Below are 17,301 nucleotides of genomic sequence, written 5' to 3'. Positions count from 1 at the left end.
CAAAACTGGACACTTTTTGATTAAATCAGCAGATATCAGATCAAATGATAAGGAAACAAGATTACAAATATGACAGGACATTAAATGCCAGCTACTTGACAGCTTTCAGTACTTGGTTAAATTCCAGTTGATACTAAAAAACATATTGAGATTTGATATTCAGCCCTGCCTGTGACTCATTGTGACAGTGGGAACATGTTTCTTCTCTTTGTAGAACTCTATTTGCATCAGGGCGACTGTATGGGGTCTGAATGAATGCATGTCAAATAAGTCTGTGGGTGAATGATGAATTTCAAACAGTGCAAAATTTCACCAGAGCATGAAAGAGTGATAAAACTGGACAGACACTTCCCTCCATGCTATCATCACTCTCTCTCTCTCTCTCTCTCTCTCTCTCTCTCTCTCTCTCTCTCTCTGTTGCCAACATGCATGTGTGAATGTTTAAACGGGTACACATTCATCTGACTGATTGTTGACATGACAGCATTATGTTTACTGTATGAGACACGACAAAGGAATGACCTCTTAAGCACAAGTTACAAGCATATTGTAAGATGTTGGACACATTGTGAGGCTTTGCACATAGAGCAGTTTTCTTACACATTGCTCATCATCATAGCTCAATGTCACTTTCACGCTCAGTGGGGGTAGTTGTGGGTGTATAGCTTCTGAGTCAGCTAATGGACCGAGCTGCAGGAGAGAAAATGTAGAAATATCTGTTGAATTCACAAATATTTGGATTCAAAGTAGCGACTTCTCGCAAATCCTCAGTCTGAGAGACAAAATGTAGCTTCACCTGTGGAGGCAGTCTTACTGTGACCCGGTGTATTGCATTTTGTGAAATGATGTCACCGCATTTCACGGCATTGTGACTCAAATGGCCCTGAACAACAGAATGGAGGAAAGCTGAACAGTATGAAAAGCACTTTCTCTCTCAATGCAGGATGAAGGTTTGTAGGCCCTTATTTCATATTACAGTGTAAAAGGGCTTTCATTATGGACTCCTCTCCTTTTCTCTCCTCTTCCTCTACCTTGCACGGCCAAACTACATCTCCCTGCATACTAAGCAGGGCCCCATACGGCCCAATTTGCACTGCCCAATTTATTGGTGTCGCCTCAGATTTGTTGGAGGAAAAGCTGAGGCCTTTTCCCTGATCCCCCCACACTGTAGGAAAGGAGGGGGCAGAAGAAGGGGTGAGAATGAGGGGAAACTGGAGTTGGCTGACATATCGAGCCTGAACCACATCAACTACACATACATTAACACGCATTCAGATATACACACATTTGCACACACAAATGTATGCACACACAGACAATCCTGCATGGAACGGAAAGCCACACACACACACACACGCACATCACATTTAAGATGTACAGCTCACAGTCACAGACTAACCCCCAGAGAGATGGGGGGGGGGGGGGGGGTAGATGAGAGAGATGAAGGGAGAGGAGGAAGGGATGGAGGGATGGGTGAAGGGAGAGTCAATGCGCTGACAGGACTGTGACAGGGCTTAATTACCAAGCGAGCGCTGCGCACTGGAAGCAATTTCTAAGGATTGTTGTCATTTGAATAGATTAAAACGCCCTTTCACTGGACTAAAGCTGTCTCACCGCAGGCTTGCCTCTGCTGTGGATTAAAAGTCCAAGTCAAATCAAAGAGAAGAATACACAAACAGAGGCAGAGATGGAGGGATGGAGACAGAGGAGTGTCACAGAGGGCACTTAAAGCAAGATGGTAGTGAAGAAAGAAAAGGAAGAAGGAGGGGGACAGAGGGGGAATGTATTATGTAGATCTTGTAGGCTGCAAGACACAGGACTGTCTGTGTGTGGATACAAAAGGAAATGGTAAAAAAGTAATGGTGGTATTCCTACTCTTAGTCCAAAATCCTCCCACTCCCTTCCTGTGCAACACTATTGTTCTCCTGCAGCTGTCGGCTGTGGGTGTTTAACGATCAAAAAAGCCACATTACTCTTCCCACATGGATTTTCCATTTGACTAATCACTGTCTTTTTCAATTACCTCCCCCCTCTCTCTCCCCCAAACCCTGCTGTACACCTGCAGACACCGAGGGCTGCGAGCACACGTGGAGGAAGTTCCACGGCCACTGCTACAGGTACTTCAGCCGCAGACACACCTGGGAGGATGCCGAGAAGGACTGCAGGGAGCACAGCGGCCACCTGGCCAGCATCCACAGCTTGGCTGAGCAGAACTTCATCAGAGGTGGGTGGAGGTTGAGGAGAATGAGAGGACAAGGACAGACTTGGCACAGACAGTGTAGTCAGTGTAAGTGTTTGTTCTTATCTGATTACACAGCAGGAAATCTTAGAGCAGGCCGATAAGTTTGGGCATGCAGGCTTCTGTAATAAAAGTCCTATTCTTTTTCTGCAGTGTTAGGAGGCTGCATTTCCAGGGTTTGATGGATGGATTTAAAAAAATCTCCTGGTTGAATCAGGAGTTAGCAGAACAAAGAGTCTCAGCCTTGCTCGAGGATGTGTGAGGCTGTATGTAGGCACACCAGTGCTTTGAGTTAAATGCTAACACTGGCATGGCAACATACACACAATGACAATGCTAGCATGTTAATGATAAGCAGGTGTAATATTGACATGCTAACATTTGCTGATTAGCACTAAACACACCGTGCAGCTGAGGCTGATGAGGATGTCATTGGTTTTTCAGGTAGTTGGTCATAAACCAAAATAAAGACGAGTGCTGGAATTAAAATTTTGACCTGATGATGGCTCTAAATGAAGTGTGATGGGAGAACCTAAATTATTAGAATTCGACCTGAGGGGGACTTGAATGTCTGTGCCAAATTTCCCTGGCAATCCGTCCATTAGTTGTTGAGATGTTTCAGCCTGGGCCAAAGTGGTGGATCAACAGTAGATAATGGCATCCATGGAGTCGTTCCACTAGCATAGCTAAAATGTTGCTAGCACCACATTAACGCCTGAGTTATAAGATTTCAAATTTTTTTTGTTAAAAATGTAACATGGCCGTACCTAAAAATATAAAGAGAGAAGTCCTCTGTTTTATTATATTATTAAAAACAATCACCACTCTTAAAATGTCTTGCTGAAGGTGAGCAAGATGAGCTGAAGATACATTGTGTCTTGCAAATCAGTTCACTTTCAGAGTCTGGGTCAGTGTGAGATGAGCTGAGCAACTATGGTGCTGTTTTTTGCTCCTTTTGCCAAAATCAGGTGTTTTGCTTTTGCTCCAGCTCTGATTCACTTCTCTAATTAGCTCTTTCTCCACAGCAACAGCAGCTCAGGCACAGTTGGGCGTAAGTGAATTAAGAGCCATCTGTCTTGTCAAAGTGACAAAATAATTGATGATTTCTCAAAAGTTAGCCACAGTGAGGTTAAAACATCCGAGAGACTTCCATGTTTCTATGCAAAGGAAAGCTGAGGATCTTTTCTTTTGGAAGAAAACTCTCAAATGAAAATTTTATGTGATAAAAATACTTACAAAACTAGCTGCACTTTCTACATCACGGCTCTATAATTCATGAAATATGTGGTGACTTTCACATTGACCAATCACAGTTAAACAAGACACCAGTCAGTTTAAATCATGTCAATGATTTGGTCTTTATAATCTACTCAGCTCTCACTCTGCTGTCTGCCTCCGTTCTATGACACACTGCTTTTACTGGCTGTTGATTTATATCTGCTCCTCTGCTTTATTATTACCATACTCGGTGATGGCACCTCTTGTCTTATGTGTATTCCATAACTCAGTGATAAATGTCTGTCTGGTTCAGCTCTGAATGGCCCTTGAAGGTTTTATTGCGGTCCCCGCTGAAACAAAGTCCCTCAGGAGCTAAGCCTGTTCAGCCAAATAAATGTTGCGATGAAACGGTGCTACAGGCTCTGATGTAAGTGCCTGCGACACCACATTTAATAAACTATTATATTCTTTCTTCGAACAGGATTAGTTGTGAAACAGGTGAAACAGCTTTACATTGGATGTGTTTGTAACTGCATTTGTGTCCAATGATGGACTGCAAGTGTCAGTATGTTGAAACTGGATGAAATAAAAAAAACACCATATTTAATTATAATACTTGGTGATTTGAGTGGAAAAGAAGTGAAACTGTCTTTACTTCTATTTAATGACTCACTCCTAGATTGAGTTGTTTTGATAACATAAATATTTGCACTCTGAGTGTTCACTGGGTGAGTTTTTCATGTCAGGTAATTTTTAAATTATATTTATTGATGAAATTTAATAATAGTAATCATCAGATGTCTTGCCCTGGTTGTCTAAGCCATCTGCTATTGATTGTGTTGCCTTGTGTGGCAAAGCCAACCCATCTGGTATTTCATGTTGTCCTCAATTATTTGCAAATTTTATTTGAATTTTTGGCACCGGAGTGAAGAAGGAAACAGTGCTACACTTATGTTTTAATGCATAGACTTAAGTATTTGGCCACAGAGAGCAATTTGTCTGTGCCAGGCAGCATTACAATGCTGATATCCATAAAGGATTTTTTTGGTGCCTCATAAACCTTTGTCTCCTCATTCTTAGCTTCTCACCCTCTGGCAGCACTCCACAGCCACTACTGTTGTGATAAGACCAGATCACCAGCAATAAGCTTCTGTAATATTGGATCCAACCTCTGTCTCCGACAGATGCCAGGACAGCGCCGTCCATCTAGCACTCATCTTTCTTCTACACACGCACACTTACCAAAAAGTGTGCCTAATCGCCTCGAAAATAGACGTCTCCACCCCTGCAATAAGTTGGCCAGGGCCATTAGGAAGATTAATGGGCCTGGTAATGATGTTAATCAGATACACCATGATTGAAATTCCATTACATACGTGCATGCACATGCACGCGCCTGCACAACCACGCACACAGACTCCCACCACACACACACACAAATTCACCCAAAATGCCTTTATTGAAATCTCCTTTCACACACAAACAAAAATCTCATCAGACAGAAACGACATATCTCTATTACTGCTCATCTCTCAGTTCAGGCCAAAGAGGGAAGGTCTGCTGCAGCTCTGCTCCAGGACTGAGTGTTGTGCAAAGAATAACCTAAAGCACAATATGTAATATTAATGAACACTCCACCAATTTCACACCTGAAGGTCAGTTTAGGACTCATGGGGAGTACAACTGAACCTGTGTGAACACATGTATAAGGTCTGTATGGAGGTCTGTGTGGAGCTTTGTGATCTCGTGGTCTGGGGTTATTTTCTCAGCTCATGTAACAGAAAGCCTGGGGACGTGGAATCTGAACGTTGTGGACATTTACTAGCCACAGTTGGAGCAATGGAAAAATTCTGATGGTTATATTTTTGAGATGCACCATTTCTGAAGCTTGACCCATACAAGGGGCTAAAAACCAGGAAATCCCAGCCCCTGTTTTTTGGACCCTGATTTTAACCCTGACCTCAACTGCATAATCTATTCTATTGAATGGATGTTTTTATTCTATTTGTATTGGCACATTTAAACCCTATTTCCAGACATGTTTGCCTTTGTGCTGAAGGTATAAAATCAAAATGTAACAAAATGCAAGGGAAAGACTTAGTGGATATATTATGATGTACATGAAGCATGTGACTTATTCGTCTCTCAAGCGTCTGCTCCGCTGCAGAGACAGACAACAGTGGCAGACGCAAGCATCAGATCCATGTGGAGCGTAAAGGAGACTGTAACTTTCCCCAAATTACATGAAACAAACATATTTTAATTTTTCCATCACATTTTCCACACAATTCTCCGTTGCTGGAGCTTTGGGGGTGCTCTTAATTATGTCATCTTTTTACTCCCTGATGTTCTGCAATAGTTTAATGGCAGCTGACTGGATAATTCCCACCACCAACTGTCAATCCTGATGTGCTCAACTCCAAATATTCATGTTACGGAAGTGGATTGAAATGCACATCAATTTGCATTTTCTTTTGCAGATTTTCTGGAAATTCAGGCAACATTTGAGTAGAAACCTCTCTAAAAATCTCTGTAAAAGAGAGGTGTTAATTCAGATTTAAACAAAGTGTCTAGACCCATATTTTTTTCTGTTTTTGTGTTAGATTATATTATATTCATAGGTGCTATTTCCTGGACTACCTTATGTCTGTTTTTTTCTGTTTTTTTGCTTTCATTCATGTGCCTCACCTCTTACTCAGGTCTGAGCCATGACAACACCTGGATCGGATTAAACGATCGTACAGTGGAGGACGACTTTCAGTGGACCGACAAGATGGATCTGGTGAGGGACCAGCTGTGGCTGTTTTGTCTGTTGATCGCGCTGAGAAACAGAATAATATAATATTTGTGAAATATAGCAAAAAAAAAACACAGAGACGCTCATAATTGTAGCTTGAAACTGATCAGCAGTTTGAAAAAATACAGCATACAAATCACAGAAATACACAGGTTGCACTTAGGTTCCATACTGTTCTGCATACTGAGTTGTATTCTCATTTTCCACAATTACACACAACACAAAAAGATCACAAAGTCAAAGCAGGACAACGAAAGAGAAAATTAGGGAAGAAGAATAAACAGTGCTCTGCACAGAATTGATTATTATGACAGTGTAGACTTTCAAGATCACTGATTAGTGTCTGGTGTCAACAGAATTATGTTTAATTGCAGTTTTTAAAAAGTTTGCTTAATCGCACTTAAAAGCATAGTACTGGTTTCTTAGATTTATTTTTCTAACTGTCTGTGTCTGTTTTTGTGTGTGCGTGTGTCTGTGTGCAGCAATATGAGAACTGGCGTGAAAACCAACCAGACAACTTCTTCGCCGGAGGAGAGGACTGCGTGGTTATGATTTCTCATGAGAGCGGCAAATGGAACGACGTTCCCTGCAACTACAATCTGCCCTACGTCTGCAAGAAGGGAACAGGTGAGAACAGCGAGGTGGATGAAGGGAGAGGCGAGGAGGAGGGAGAGAGTGGATTATGGAGAATGCTGCAACTTCAACAGGTGATTAAAATGACTGACAGAGAGGTGAAGTCGCAGCGAGTAGCGGGATGTAAAACAGTAAAACAGCTGCGACGGGTGAGAGACATTAGAGTTAAAGAGTGAGACAGCGAGGACTCAGACAGAAGGAGGCAGAGGGAGCATGAAGAAAAGGTCAGGTGAGAAAAAAACCTGTCAGTTCATTAGTCTGAAATCCTAAAAGGTCTTTAAAGGAGAAACAGAAGATAGAAAAGTGATCAAATGTTCTTGAGACTATAGTTTTTTTATGTGAACCAGCTCATAAGTGTTGCGGCTGGTTTCCGTTAAAGACCGACATACTTCAGGTGAACGTACTGGCTGCGTCATACTTTGCTTTGCACACGTCCCTGCGCCGTGGATAGGATTAGCACCGAGTCTCTTCAGTCGGTCTACATACTTGAGATTCACTCTCATTACTGCTCACCAGTGCTCCTTTTTCCACCTCTCATCATCCTCAACTTTAAAAAGTTCCCCACATACTTCTCATGTCAGGCTCCACTTCCTCTGCCAAATCTTCTGTCCTGCAGGAAGGTGAAGCACATCTTCAGGCAGAAAGTACTTTCTGCTTTATGTCCGGGAAATTTAAACTCAGTAAAACAAAATGAGCAAAGTTACTGGCTAGTTCCTGTATACGCCGCTGTCTCTGCTTCATGTTCCCCTGTTCTAGCTGCCCCTTCTTGGCTCAGGAGTTAGGCCACTACATGCTTCTCTGAGAGCCTATTAGAGCTTATTTTTGCCACATATTCGCATACAGGTCAGACTTATGACCAGTGGCAAGAAGACAGACACATTAATCGCTAGGTGGAGATTAGCTGGCTGGCGTGAGAGGCTGGTTTAAAGAAATACTGGGACACAAGAAACCACAAGTGGCTGCGTTCCCCAAACTTTCCCTGGAGCTTAGAATAGGACAAGCTCTGTGTTTTAGTTTTGGATCATTGGCCTGTATTTATTCAAAGTGCCAAGAGTGAAATTTGTGACTTGAGTGAAAGATAAAAGTAAAAAATCCTCCACTTACTGACTTACTCCTACTCACAAACTTAAGAATAAAAGCTGTATGTCATAATTTATAATTTATACTAAAACATGTTTTAGAGTGATTGTACGAAGTATCATCAGTCACGATGAATAATAAGTGGTTTGAAACAATATGTGGGACTCACAATAGGGTAGATTCAGTCGAATATTTGCATTCGATGTGAATATTTGACTGGATGCTGGACTACCTTTTCTTTCCTGTTGCTTTCTTTTCTCTGTTTTTGTATTTATAAGTGGTGCAAAAAAGAAGAAAACGTTGACATTTATTTTATTTGCCATCACTTTCCATCCACTTTTAATTGTCTGCTCCTGTCAGATACTTTATTCTCCTCATAATATGATTCTCTGATGTACCAGCAGCAGAATTCCCTCCCTGATTCCAGCCAATTTCCTTTTATTTCATCTCCATATATATTTACAAATCAGGATGAATATACTGGATTGCTCTTTATTTCAATTCAAACTTAACTAAACTACTTTTTGCACAGAAGGAGAGGGTAACAGTATCTTCCTTATAAAAAAAAAATCTGCCGTATATAGTGAAATAAAAGTCATACAAAGCAGCAAGAGTGAAATGTTTAGTATTTCTGGACAAATATAACAGCATCTTAGTCTTATAAAAAAAATACAAAAAATGTTTGTAACTAACTTTATAATTGCAACATTGGTGAGTAGTGGGGACAAACAGAGTATCTTAATGCTAACATCATTTGTCAGCTAATGTGCTGTTTGGAATGAACTTGTTGTATATGGTTATTTGTGTTTATGTATGAAGTACCATATGACCATATGACAACATAACTTCACCTGCATGTTTGGTAATGTCAACCACCTTGTTGTTGTTGTTTTTTAGGTAATTTAGCATATTATTATTAAGAACTGATATTTAGCTTTTTTTTTTTTTACCTGACAAAAAAACATAACATTAACAAAGAAACGTGAGTCTGGTAAAATAAAACATTCTTTTAAAAGGCCATTAACAGAAGTGACTCACCTCGCATCTGGGGACCTGCTCCCATTGACTCCCAGATGTGGGGTCACAGATGGACCCTTTTCACAAAGTACAGTTGCTTGATAAATGTGCCCTATTCATCATTTTAAACTAAAATGACTGTTATTTGTCACTCAAGCTTCTGCTCCCCTGCAGAGTTCTGATAAATACAGGATTATCCAAATAATTCCACCTTTCATCAGGACATGGATGATGAAAGTAGATGAGGATATTAGTCAGCTAATAATCAGCTAATTTACTGGCTAGGTTTATAACTGTAGAACTATGAACGCTACAGTTCTTAACCCCTGAGCTACACAAGTGCCTCTACTGGGTGTGTTTAACCTATATTCCTAAATTAAACTAAATAGAATAGCTTCCTTTATCACCCATCTTCATCCATGAATGTTGGATGAGCCGGAATGTAAAAGCCTTAGAGGTCATTTTGTTAACCTAAGCAAATTATTTTTGCATTACCAGATGGTTTGTCATCTGGGGCCACAACCATAGAGAACGTACTTCTAAAGCCTCAAGCGACAAGCACGTCTCCTGAAACATCCTGTTCTATTCTTGTATGAAAGGAAAGGTATTTCCCTCAGAAGCAAGGTGTTGCACCACCTCTGATGCACACTGTCACAAGTCCCCAGCATCCTGCCCACCTCTGACCTTAATCAGTCAGTTACAATTACGAGCATCTTTTCATCTTCCCCCACGCTTCCCCGTCAGCCTCTTTCTCACTCTAAGTAACCCCATGTAATGTCTTGTCTTATCAGTGGAATTTGTCAGCTCCATGCTGAGCATTCTCCGCCTGATTTCAAATATGCACTGCTCATGTGATCTGTTTGTCTGCTCATCAGTGGCCCCAGGGACTGATGAAGTGATAGCAGCAGCATTTGAGCGTATTGGACACCTTAATCAGTCGTCCTGGGGCCAGTCAGGTTAACGTGTCATGCCGATGATATTTTTTTTTTCATATGATCCGCATCTGACGAGACCATTGTCAGATCTCGGGGAAAGAGAGCCAGACTCATCATGCATATTATTTGTACAGACCACTCACAAAAGCCTCAAATCATCAATCAAAAGCATATTGAACCCCGTAAAACCTGCTGATTTGGCCTCAAATCAGGCCTTATTTTTTATTTATTTATTTTTTAATTGCGAAAAATCATCGATTAAACTATCTAGCCAGCGAAATTTCTGTGTAAAGTTGTAAACACTGTTGAATGATTCCTCCAACTGATGCACTGTGCTGCTGTGGTCTAATCTTCTGTTGCACAAATAGCTTCACATCATTAAAACATAGTCCACAGGCCAATCAGAGTACAAACAGGAATGTATAGAGTGAACTTTGTGACCCGCTCTGACTTTCATGTCGATGAGCAAAACATTTTGTAGGATTAAATTCAGACATTTCAACATTCAGAAGCAGTATTTGATTGCTGGATCAACGCTGTGTAAGGAAGGATAAAGAGAAAATATTTGATTTAATAGAAAACAGTAGCACAGATTGTACATTTACATTTGGATTATAGTGAAGAGAGAGTCACGTAGTCTTCTGCCTTCAAGCTCCTCCAGCAAGGATGGGAGGGAGTTTACCCACAACAGGACATGTAAGTATTATGAAATTATTCCACAATTTTGATGGGTTATTATGCACAGAGAGAGGAAATCTAATTTTGCATGACATTTTCAGCACTCTCTCGAAGTGCTTTGGGAAATGATAGGCTGTTGTCAGTGCCTTTAGCAGTTGATGTGTCCATTGGTGTGTAACGCAATCATTGTGGAATACACATAACCCTGCCATTTCTGTAGTGTATTTTGACATACAGGTTAAAAGCTATTTTTATTTCTGTATGAATTATCGAACTAGCCAGAGTGCATGTTTGCAGTAGTGTGTGTCTGCGCACAGAGCTGTGTGTAAGTGTGGTACACAAGCCATTCAAACAACTGACATGTTTGCTCAGAGAAGAATGGTGGGAAAAAAAAAGATGTGGTGTGGGGAAAGCACAAAGGAAGGAGGGAATATGTGTGTTTCTGCTGAAAAAGGACACATATTTTCATTTGATAATAACAATCCTTATTTTTTTTTGTGTGTTAGAGCTGATGAGGAATCTTGCCAGTCACAAACAGGTGGGGAGGTAAGGAGACGATGTTAAAGAGTCCCACCTCAGCAAAACCACAATCACTCCCACATGACTTTATCATTTTGTAGACATTGCTGCTACAGAGATTGGAGGTGTGTGTGCAGGGGCACAGCAGGAGTTCGAGACCTGCCACCAGACCTCCAAAGAGCCGCTCTCTTCCTACACTTCAAGACATTTTCAGCTTAACTTGCCCAACACAGATGCAATTAATTGCATTAAAGGAATAGTTCAACACTTTGTTGAAATAAACTTGTTCTTGACAGTTAGATCTTAGGTCAATACTCCACTCATGACTGTGTGTTAACTACAGTTCTGTAGCCAGGTGACAATTAGCTTAGCTTAGCATAAGGATTGAAAGCGAAGAGAGACAGCAATGACAATTTCAAATGCTGTGAAAAAGGCCTGTTGGTTTGCTTTGATTCAAATAAAGTTTGAAGAAATCTAATGTCAGATGTTGTCTTTCTCTTTATTCTTTTTTTTATATTAATATTATTGACTTCTCTTTGTTTACTGCTCTTTGTTAGTTGATGTGCTGTGGGGCTGTACAGCACTTGATAATGCAAGAACTGACCAATGAAATGAAAAACATAAAAGGGAACGTAAGGACACACTGCAGTTTATAGCCCCTTTTTAAGCCATGCAGTATTTATCCACTGCACTGCGTACAATAATTTAAACCATCACCACTGTCTGCCTTCCTATCTGTCAGCTGTCACTGGCACCTCAGCAAACAGGCACAGCAACAACTGCTGCAGTTGATTTTTTAATAAACAAGACAGCATTTGTCTGCATTTACTGTTTGTATGTGAGACTCACTCCCGGTAGTCTTTCAGAGAGAATACGCACACACTTGTCTCTCTAATATCTCTCTGATTCATACTAACATGATTGCTAGCAGGTGTGTGGATGCTGAGAGGAACCAGCATCTCTGCATCTCCAACCTGCCTCTAACTCACAGGGCTACCTCCTGCCACACAGACACAGGCACACATGACAGTTGTTTTCAAGTATACTGCTAAAGCTGTATGCAACCTGCATGGAGGAGGATCGTCTTATAAGTATAGCACCCATAATCTTACTCAAAGTTACATACAAAGATAGATATCAGCTCTGCTAAGAACATAGCTCAGAATCTCCTCGTCTTTTCTTTTTTCCTCTTGACAGGTGAATCATTTCTTCTTTCCAGCTCCCTCTCTTCTCTACATATGGATCTCTGTCTTTCTCCTCCAGCTCCCCCAGACTTCTCTATTTCTTCCTTTGTTTTTTACATCTCCCTTATCTTGTTCATCAAAGCTGTGGTCCAGACACTTTTGATGAGTATCCTTAAGCTAACAAATTTTAATATTTGTGTAAGTCCGACTGTGCGTGTGTGTGGCTATTGCAAGCATGTCTCAGATTTATTAACACTAAATTACCTTACCCACTGAGGCAATATCTGGTCTGGGGATGATAAAGCAGTATTAATTGATTTTTGTGTAGCCACATGGGGACAGCGGATTAAGCTGAAAGGCTACAATGACGTGTCAAAGGGAGTTTTTCTTCTCCACTGTTGCCAAGTGCTTGCTCATTGTGCTGTTGGGTTTCTCCCTGTAATATTGTGAGGTCTTGACCTTACCCTGTAAAGTCCCTTGAGATAATATATGTTGTGATTTAGCACTATACAAATTGAATTGAAATGAATTATAACTGTATAAAGTTAATATAGAATGTGTTAGCAGTAATTGCCTATTTACATAACCATCAGACAGAGAGGAGCATTAGCATCCATTTTTATGGCCATCTAACGAATGTGAGTCTAATATTTGCTCTTCCTTTAGCTCTGTTTTTGTCTCCAAGAACTCCTGACTTAGCCTAAATTGCACTTCTCTAGTGCTAAATGCTCCACCATGTTCACCAGTTAGACGCTGTCTAACATTAAGACATTAAGTGGTGGACAGGTAGTGTACAGTGGGTTTATCAGATCATTTTTCACGTAAAACAACAGGTAAGAAAAGGTACAAGCCGTAAAACTAAAACAATGAGTTGAGTTGAGCAACAATTCTCTGTGGGCTTGTCAGTGCGAGCGATACCATCCAAGTTACACTTTGGCATAACCAGCATTAGTATAACCACCATCTTTAGAGTATGGGGGAATTCAAAATCTGCCTGTGCATAGAAAGAAACCTTCAGGAGAAGAGAGTGTAGAAGGTATTTTTATTTAAGATGATCTCATCATGTAAGAAAACTTCATGTCTGACAGTGCACGTGACTCATCTGCTATCAGTCCCATGCATGCCAGAAATGCCAGTAGCAGCTGAATGTTTGGTGCTAAATGATGAGTGGTTTACCAAAAATCCATACTTGTATTTCAGTAGTTTAAGTCTTGTCTTAAAAGATTGAGAGGTGGCTTTAGAAAATTTTTGACAGCACCTTTTTATTGTTTTTTTCTAAGAAACCAAGGTCCATTCACAGTCACAGCCATGTACATCCTACAGGCTTTATTCTGCAAAGGACCTTTTCTGACTTAAAGCGTCATAAAATCATGGCTTCTTTTTCTGAGATTAGTGACATTTTCTTTAATCCCTACTTCAATACATTCTGACTTTGCTTGCCCCCACTGTGAGAAATCATTCAATGGTGTTGATAGGTGAGGGCTAATGGAAAATTACCTTTTAGCCTTTCATTTTTGTTAAGTCAGGCATTGTCTCAAGTGAGGAGGGAAGTGCTTATTGCCCCTTCCTTCAACAACACATTAAACTGTAAGTGTGGCATTAAACCTTTCATCAGAGTTAATGACATTGCTTTCCCTTATTACGAATTTAAGAGGTATTAGGACAAGGACAAGGGAATTAAGAGGGACTGTAAACATTTTCTGATTGCTGACCGCATTTAGCATTGAAGTGAGTAAATCATAAAGGCACCTTTGATAGAGGCAGCATGAAAGTTTATCCCATTCAGTTTCACCATTGGCGTAGATTTGGGTATGGACAGTAGGGATGATATTTTACAAGTTGACTGTAATGAATAAATAATGATAGGTGGTTGAAATATGAAAAGAAAACATTTACTAATTATGATTGGCTAAAATTTCACTACATTGAGCAGTGAAATATTATGTTATTTATTTATTTATTAATTTTTATGTGGTAGAAATTGGTTTCTGTAGAGAACCCATGCAGTTTATCTCTGCAGCTGGCATTGCTGGAAGTAACAAGTGACATTTACCTGCGTTAACATATTAGGTTTTTGTGTTCTTGTACTTTTGTGGTTGTTTTTAAAAATCAGTAATTTTATTCTTACGTAAGTATTCTTTAGCTCATGTATTGTACTTTGCTGTAGAGTTGTTGTCATTACAAATGAAAAACAGCAGTCACATGCTGAAGATGTAATAAACTGTGGAATGCAGTCAAATCAGCAGCTGCAGATCCAGCAGTTTGAATTTATACATGTACAAATCTGGATTTGTTGTGCACTAATATTCAAATACAAGTGTTATTATTCTCCACTTCACACAGCCTTATTTACATTTATAAATTTGATACAACACAGGTAAATAATATTTGCACTACTTTCACTCCATACATCTTAAACCAACACTTTAATTTGAAGTTTGATGTGAACTAAACAAATGTGAAAAAGATGGTTCTCCATTTGTTTCCAAGTGAACTTTGACATTTTCACTGACAATGTATAATAAGTAGAACCATGAGAATATTTTGACTCTTTTGAGTACTCATATTTCTCTGGTTTTTACCTTCATGTGCACACTGTATCATACACCCTTAATGTGACATACACTCTTAATCTGCACTTGTGCTTCTTATCCAGTTTTTAGTCAAGTGTGTACACTCAGCATGCTTTTCTAATGACGATGTTTAATTATTACTTAGCATAAACATAATTGTATTTCCTTATCTGTTCATTTTTACCAGTGTCTTATATTGTCTTTAGTTTCTCTGTGATCCTCAACAGCTCCATGCAGAGGATAGCATCGAGTTTCCCAACAACATACACCACTCTGAAGTGCTGCAGTATCTGCACCTCCACGCTCAGCCCTTCACACTGCTGCAACACACACACTTCCAGACTAATGGTCATTATCTATGTTAGTAGATGTGTTTCAGTTCAGAGGCTGCATTATCTTAAGGATGCTGCCCACAGATGTGTGTCCTCCAGACAGCATAATGCAGAATGCTGTTTGAATTAAATTCAACTTCTATTTTTTTTCTAGTCCCAAAATGGTTTTACTAAAAAATACATCCAGTTTTATATTCGTTAAAAAAATCTTCTCCACAGTGCACTGATTATACAACGCAACTTCTGCCACCTCTAACAATTCAATGATGGGCTCACCGTCTGTGTGATGACTCATGGCAGCTTTTTTGTTCACCCAGCTAATTTAAAGTCAAGTACTATGATGAATGAAATTTTTAGCTGGTTACTTAAAACTCAAAACCTTTACACGATTTTGGTGCTAATTATCATAAACGACAGGAGGCGCTCAGGCTTCAGCTGTATGACTGCCAGCAAGGGATTCCCAGAGTTAGCACACATTCACCTGCTGTCTCCATCGAGGGGACACTGACACCCTCTGACAGGCGAGTTAAAGATCTGAGAAGTTGTTGGAGTGCTGTCCTGAGGCTAGTCCGTCTTGTCAGTCTCTGACCAGAGTGTCAGGCCTCTCTCCATCTCAGCTTGTGTAAACTGATTTTTCTGATTCTGCCTCAACTCTTTCAGAGGTAAAAGAGTAAAGCGCTGTGTTGCTTTGACAACCGCCCACTCCCTCACAGACTTGGACAGACACGTTGTCCTGCAGACATTCATTCCACATTTTGATGCTTGTGTTGTGACTGGTTTTCAAAAATAAGCTTTAGCCAAGATATTGTCCTGCTGTGTATGTGCCCTTAAAGTCGGTATACACACTGAATGTAGAAAAATGACAAGTGAAATGTTATGATGCGCACTGATAAGGTGAACCCAGGTAAAAATCATTATCATGTATGTACGAATCACAGAAGACCATGTAAAAAAAACAGAAATGACCAACCTGAGTAATATTCAGTATTTCTATGTTCCTACAGTGCTGTGTGGAGCCCCTCCCCCTGTGGATAATGCCTTCCTGATTGGTCGTAAGCGTTCCCACTATGACATCCACTCTGTAGTGCGCTACCAGTGTGTCGACGGCTTCCTGCAACGCCATGTGCCCACTGCTAAATGTCGTGCCAACGGCAAGTGGGATCGACCTAAAATCATCTGCATAAAATGTGAGTTTTACACGACAGGATTTTCACAGAGCAGGGCGGCAGACAGCAAGACTTAACGCAGTATTTCCATTTGTTAGGTCATTTTCACAATAGTTTTCTTATTTTTAGCATGCACACCACCATAGGTCTGCAGGACCGAACCTCCTACATTAACTGCCCTCGGGAGCTGCTGTCACCATGTGCATTCAGGCTTCCCATTCCTGCTCTCATTATTCATAATTGCAAGCAAAAAGATAACTGTGGTTGCAGACTGAATAAATCCCCTGGGCTTACTTAGAAGTGGTAGGGTCTGCTTTGAAGTTTTTCATGCTTGAGGTGGGATTTTTTTTCTTAGACTTTTTTTTTTTTTTTTTTTTTTGTAATGGTTGACCGTCCATGGAAGACAAAAGCTATGTGCTAAAAGCTACAAATGTTCCACCAAAGTGAAATTTGACTCTTATACTTCATATCCTGTAAGAGCTTTTGGGCACATGGAATAAAACACTGCAGCAAATATTCCCATTTCTGCTGGGAGGATTTGTTAAGACGAGGTGAAATGATGACATTACAGTGTCATTGCAGAAGATACCTCTTATTTTAGCGCAGTGCAGCATCTAAAATCAGCAATAACATTTTTTTTATTATGCAACTGTCAAACACCTTATTTCATCTGAGCTTTAAACTAAACTTACAATAAATGTTTTTTTTCGAAAATGATCCTAAAGGACTCACTGGCTACGACAGACAGAATAGATGTCATAACTTTTCTGCATAATTTTTTGCTTCTTCAGAGATATGAAAGGTTGATATATATAAATATTCAACAAACTGAGCCTTGTATTTCATTTTTGCTCTGCTCACAATGTGACAGTAATGATGAAATACTGAAATAATGTAGCTTCTGTTCAAAGTGATAAAGATTCCTTTGCT

At 40.1% G+C, this 17,301-nt stretch overlaps 1 protein-coding gene across 6 annotated transcripts in view; it reads left to right on the top strand.

The window, feature by feature from the left end:
• The window catches only part of ncanb (neurocan b), a 188,225-nt gene that overhangs the window by 164,023 nt on the left and 6,901 nt on the right, over positions 1 to 17,301 (top strand). For 4 of the 6 annotated variants that reach the window (XM_071487450.1, XM_071487448.1, XM_071487449.1 and 1 more), the window contains 4 exons: positions 2,066 to 2,224; positions 6,157 to 6,239; positions 6,737 to 6,881; positions 16,210 to 16,392. In XM_071487450.1, coding sequence (XP_071343551.1) covers positions 2,066 to 2,224; positions 6,157 to 6,239; positions 6,737 to 6,881; positions 16,210 to 16,392 — 570 coding nt within the window. Of the gene's footprint in view, positions 1 to 2,065; positions 2,225 to 6,156; positions 6,240 to 6,736; positions 6,882 to 10,537; positions 13,384 to 16,209; positions 16,393 to 17,301 lie in introns of those variants that run through there. The other 2 variants (XM_071487453.1, XM_071487452.1) reach the window with 2 other exon arrangements.

Source organism: Trachinotus anak, unplaced genomic scaffold (genome assembly GCF_046630095.1).
Source record: "Trachinotus anak isolate AG129_WGS33_773 ecotype Australia unplaced genomic scaffold, CSIRO_AGI_Tana_v1 ptg000010l, whole genome shotgun sequence".
Classification (NCBI taxonomy): domain Eukaryota; kingdom Metazoa; phylum Chordata; class Actinopteri; order Carangiformes; family Carangidae; genus Trachinotus; species Trachinotus anak.
This window is presented reverse-complemented; position numbering and strand designations above follow the sequence as displayed.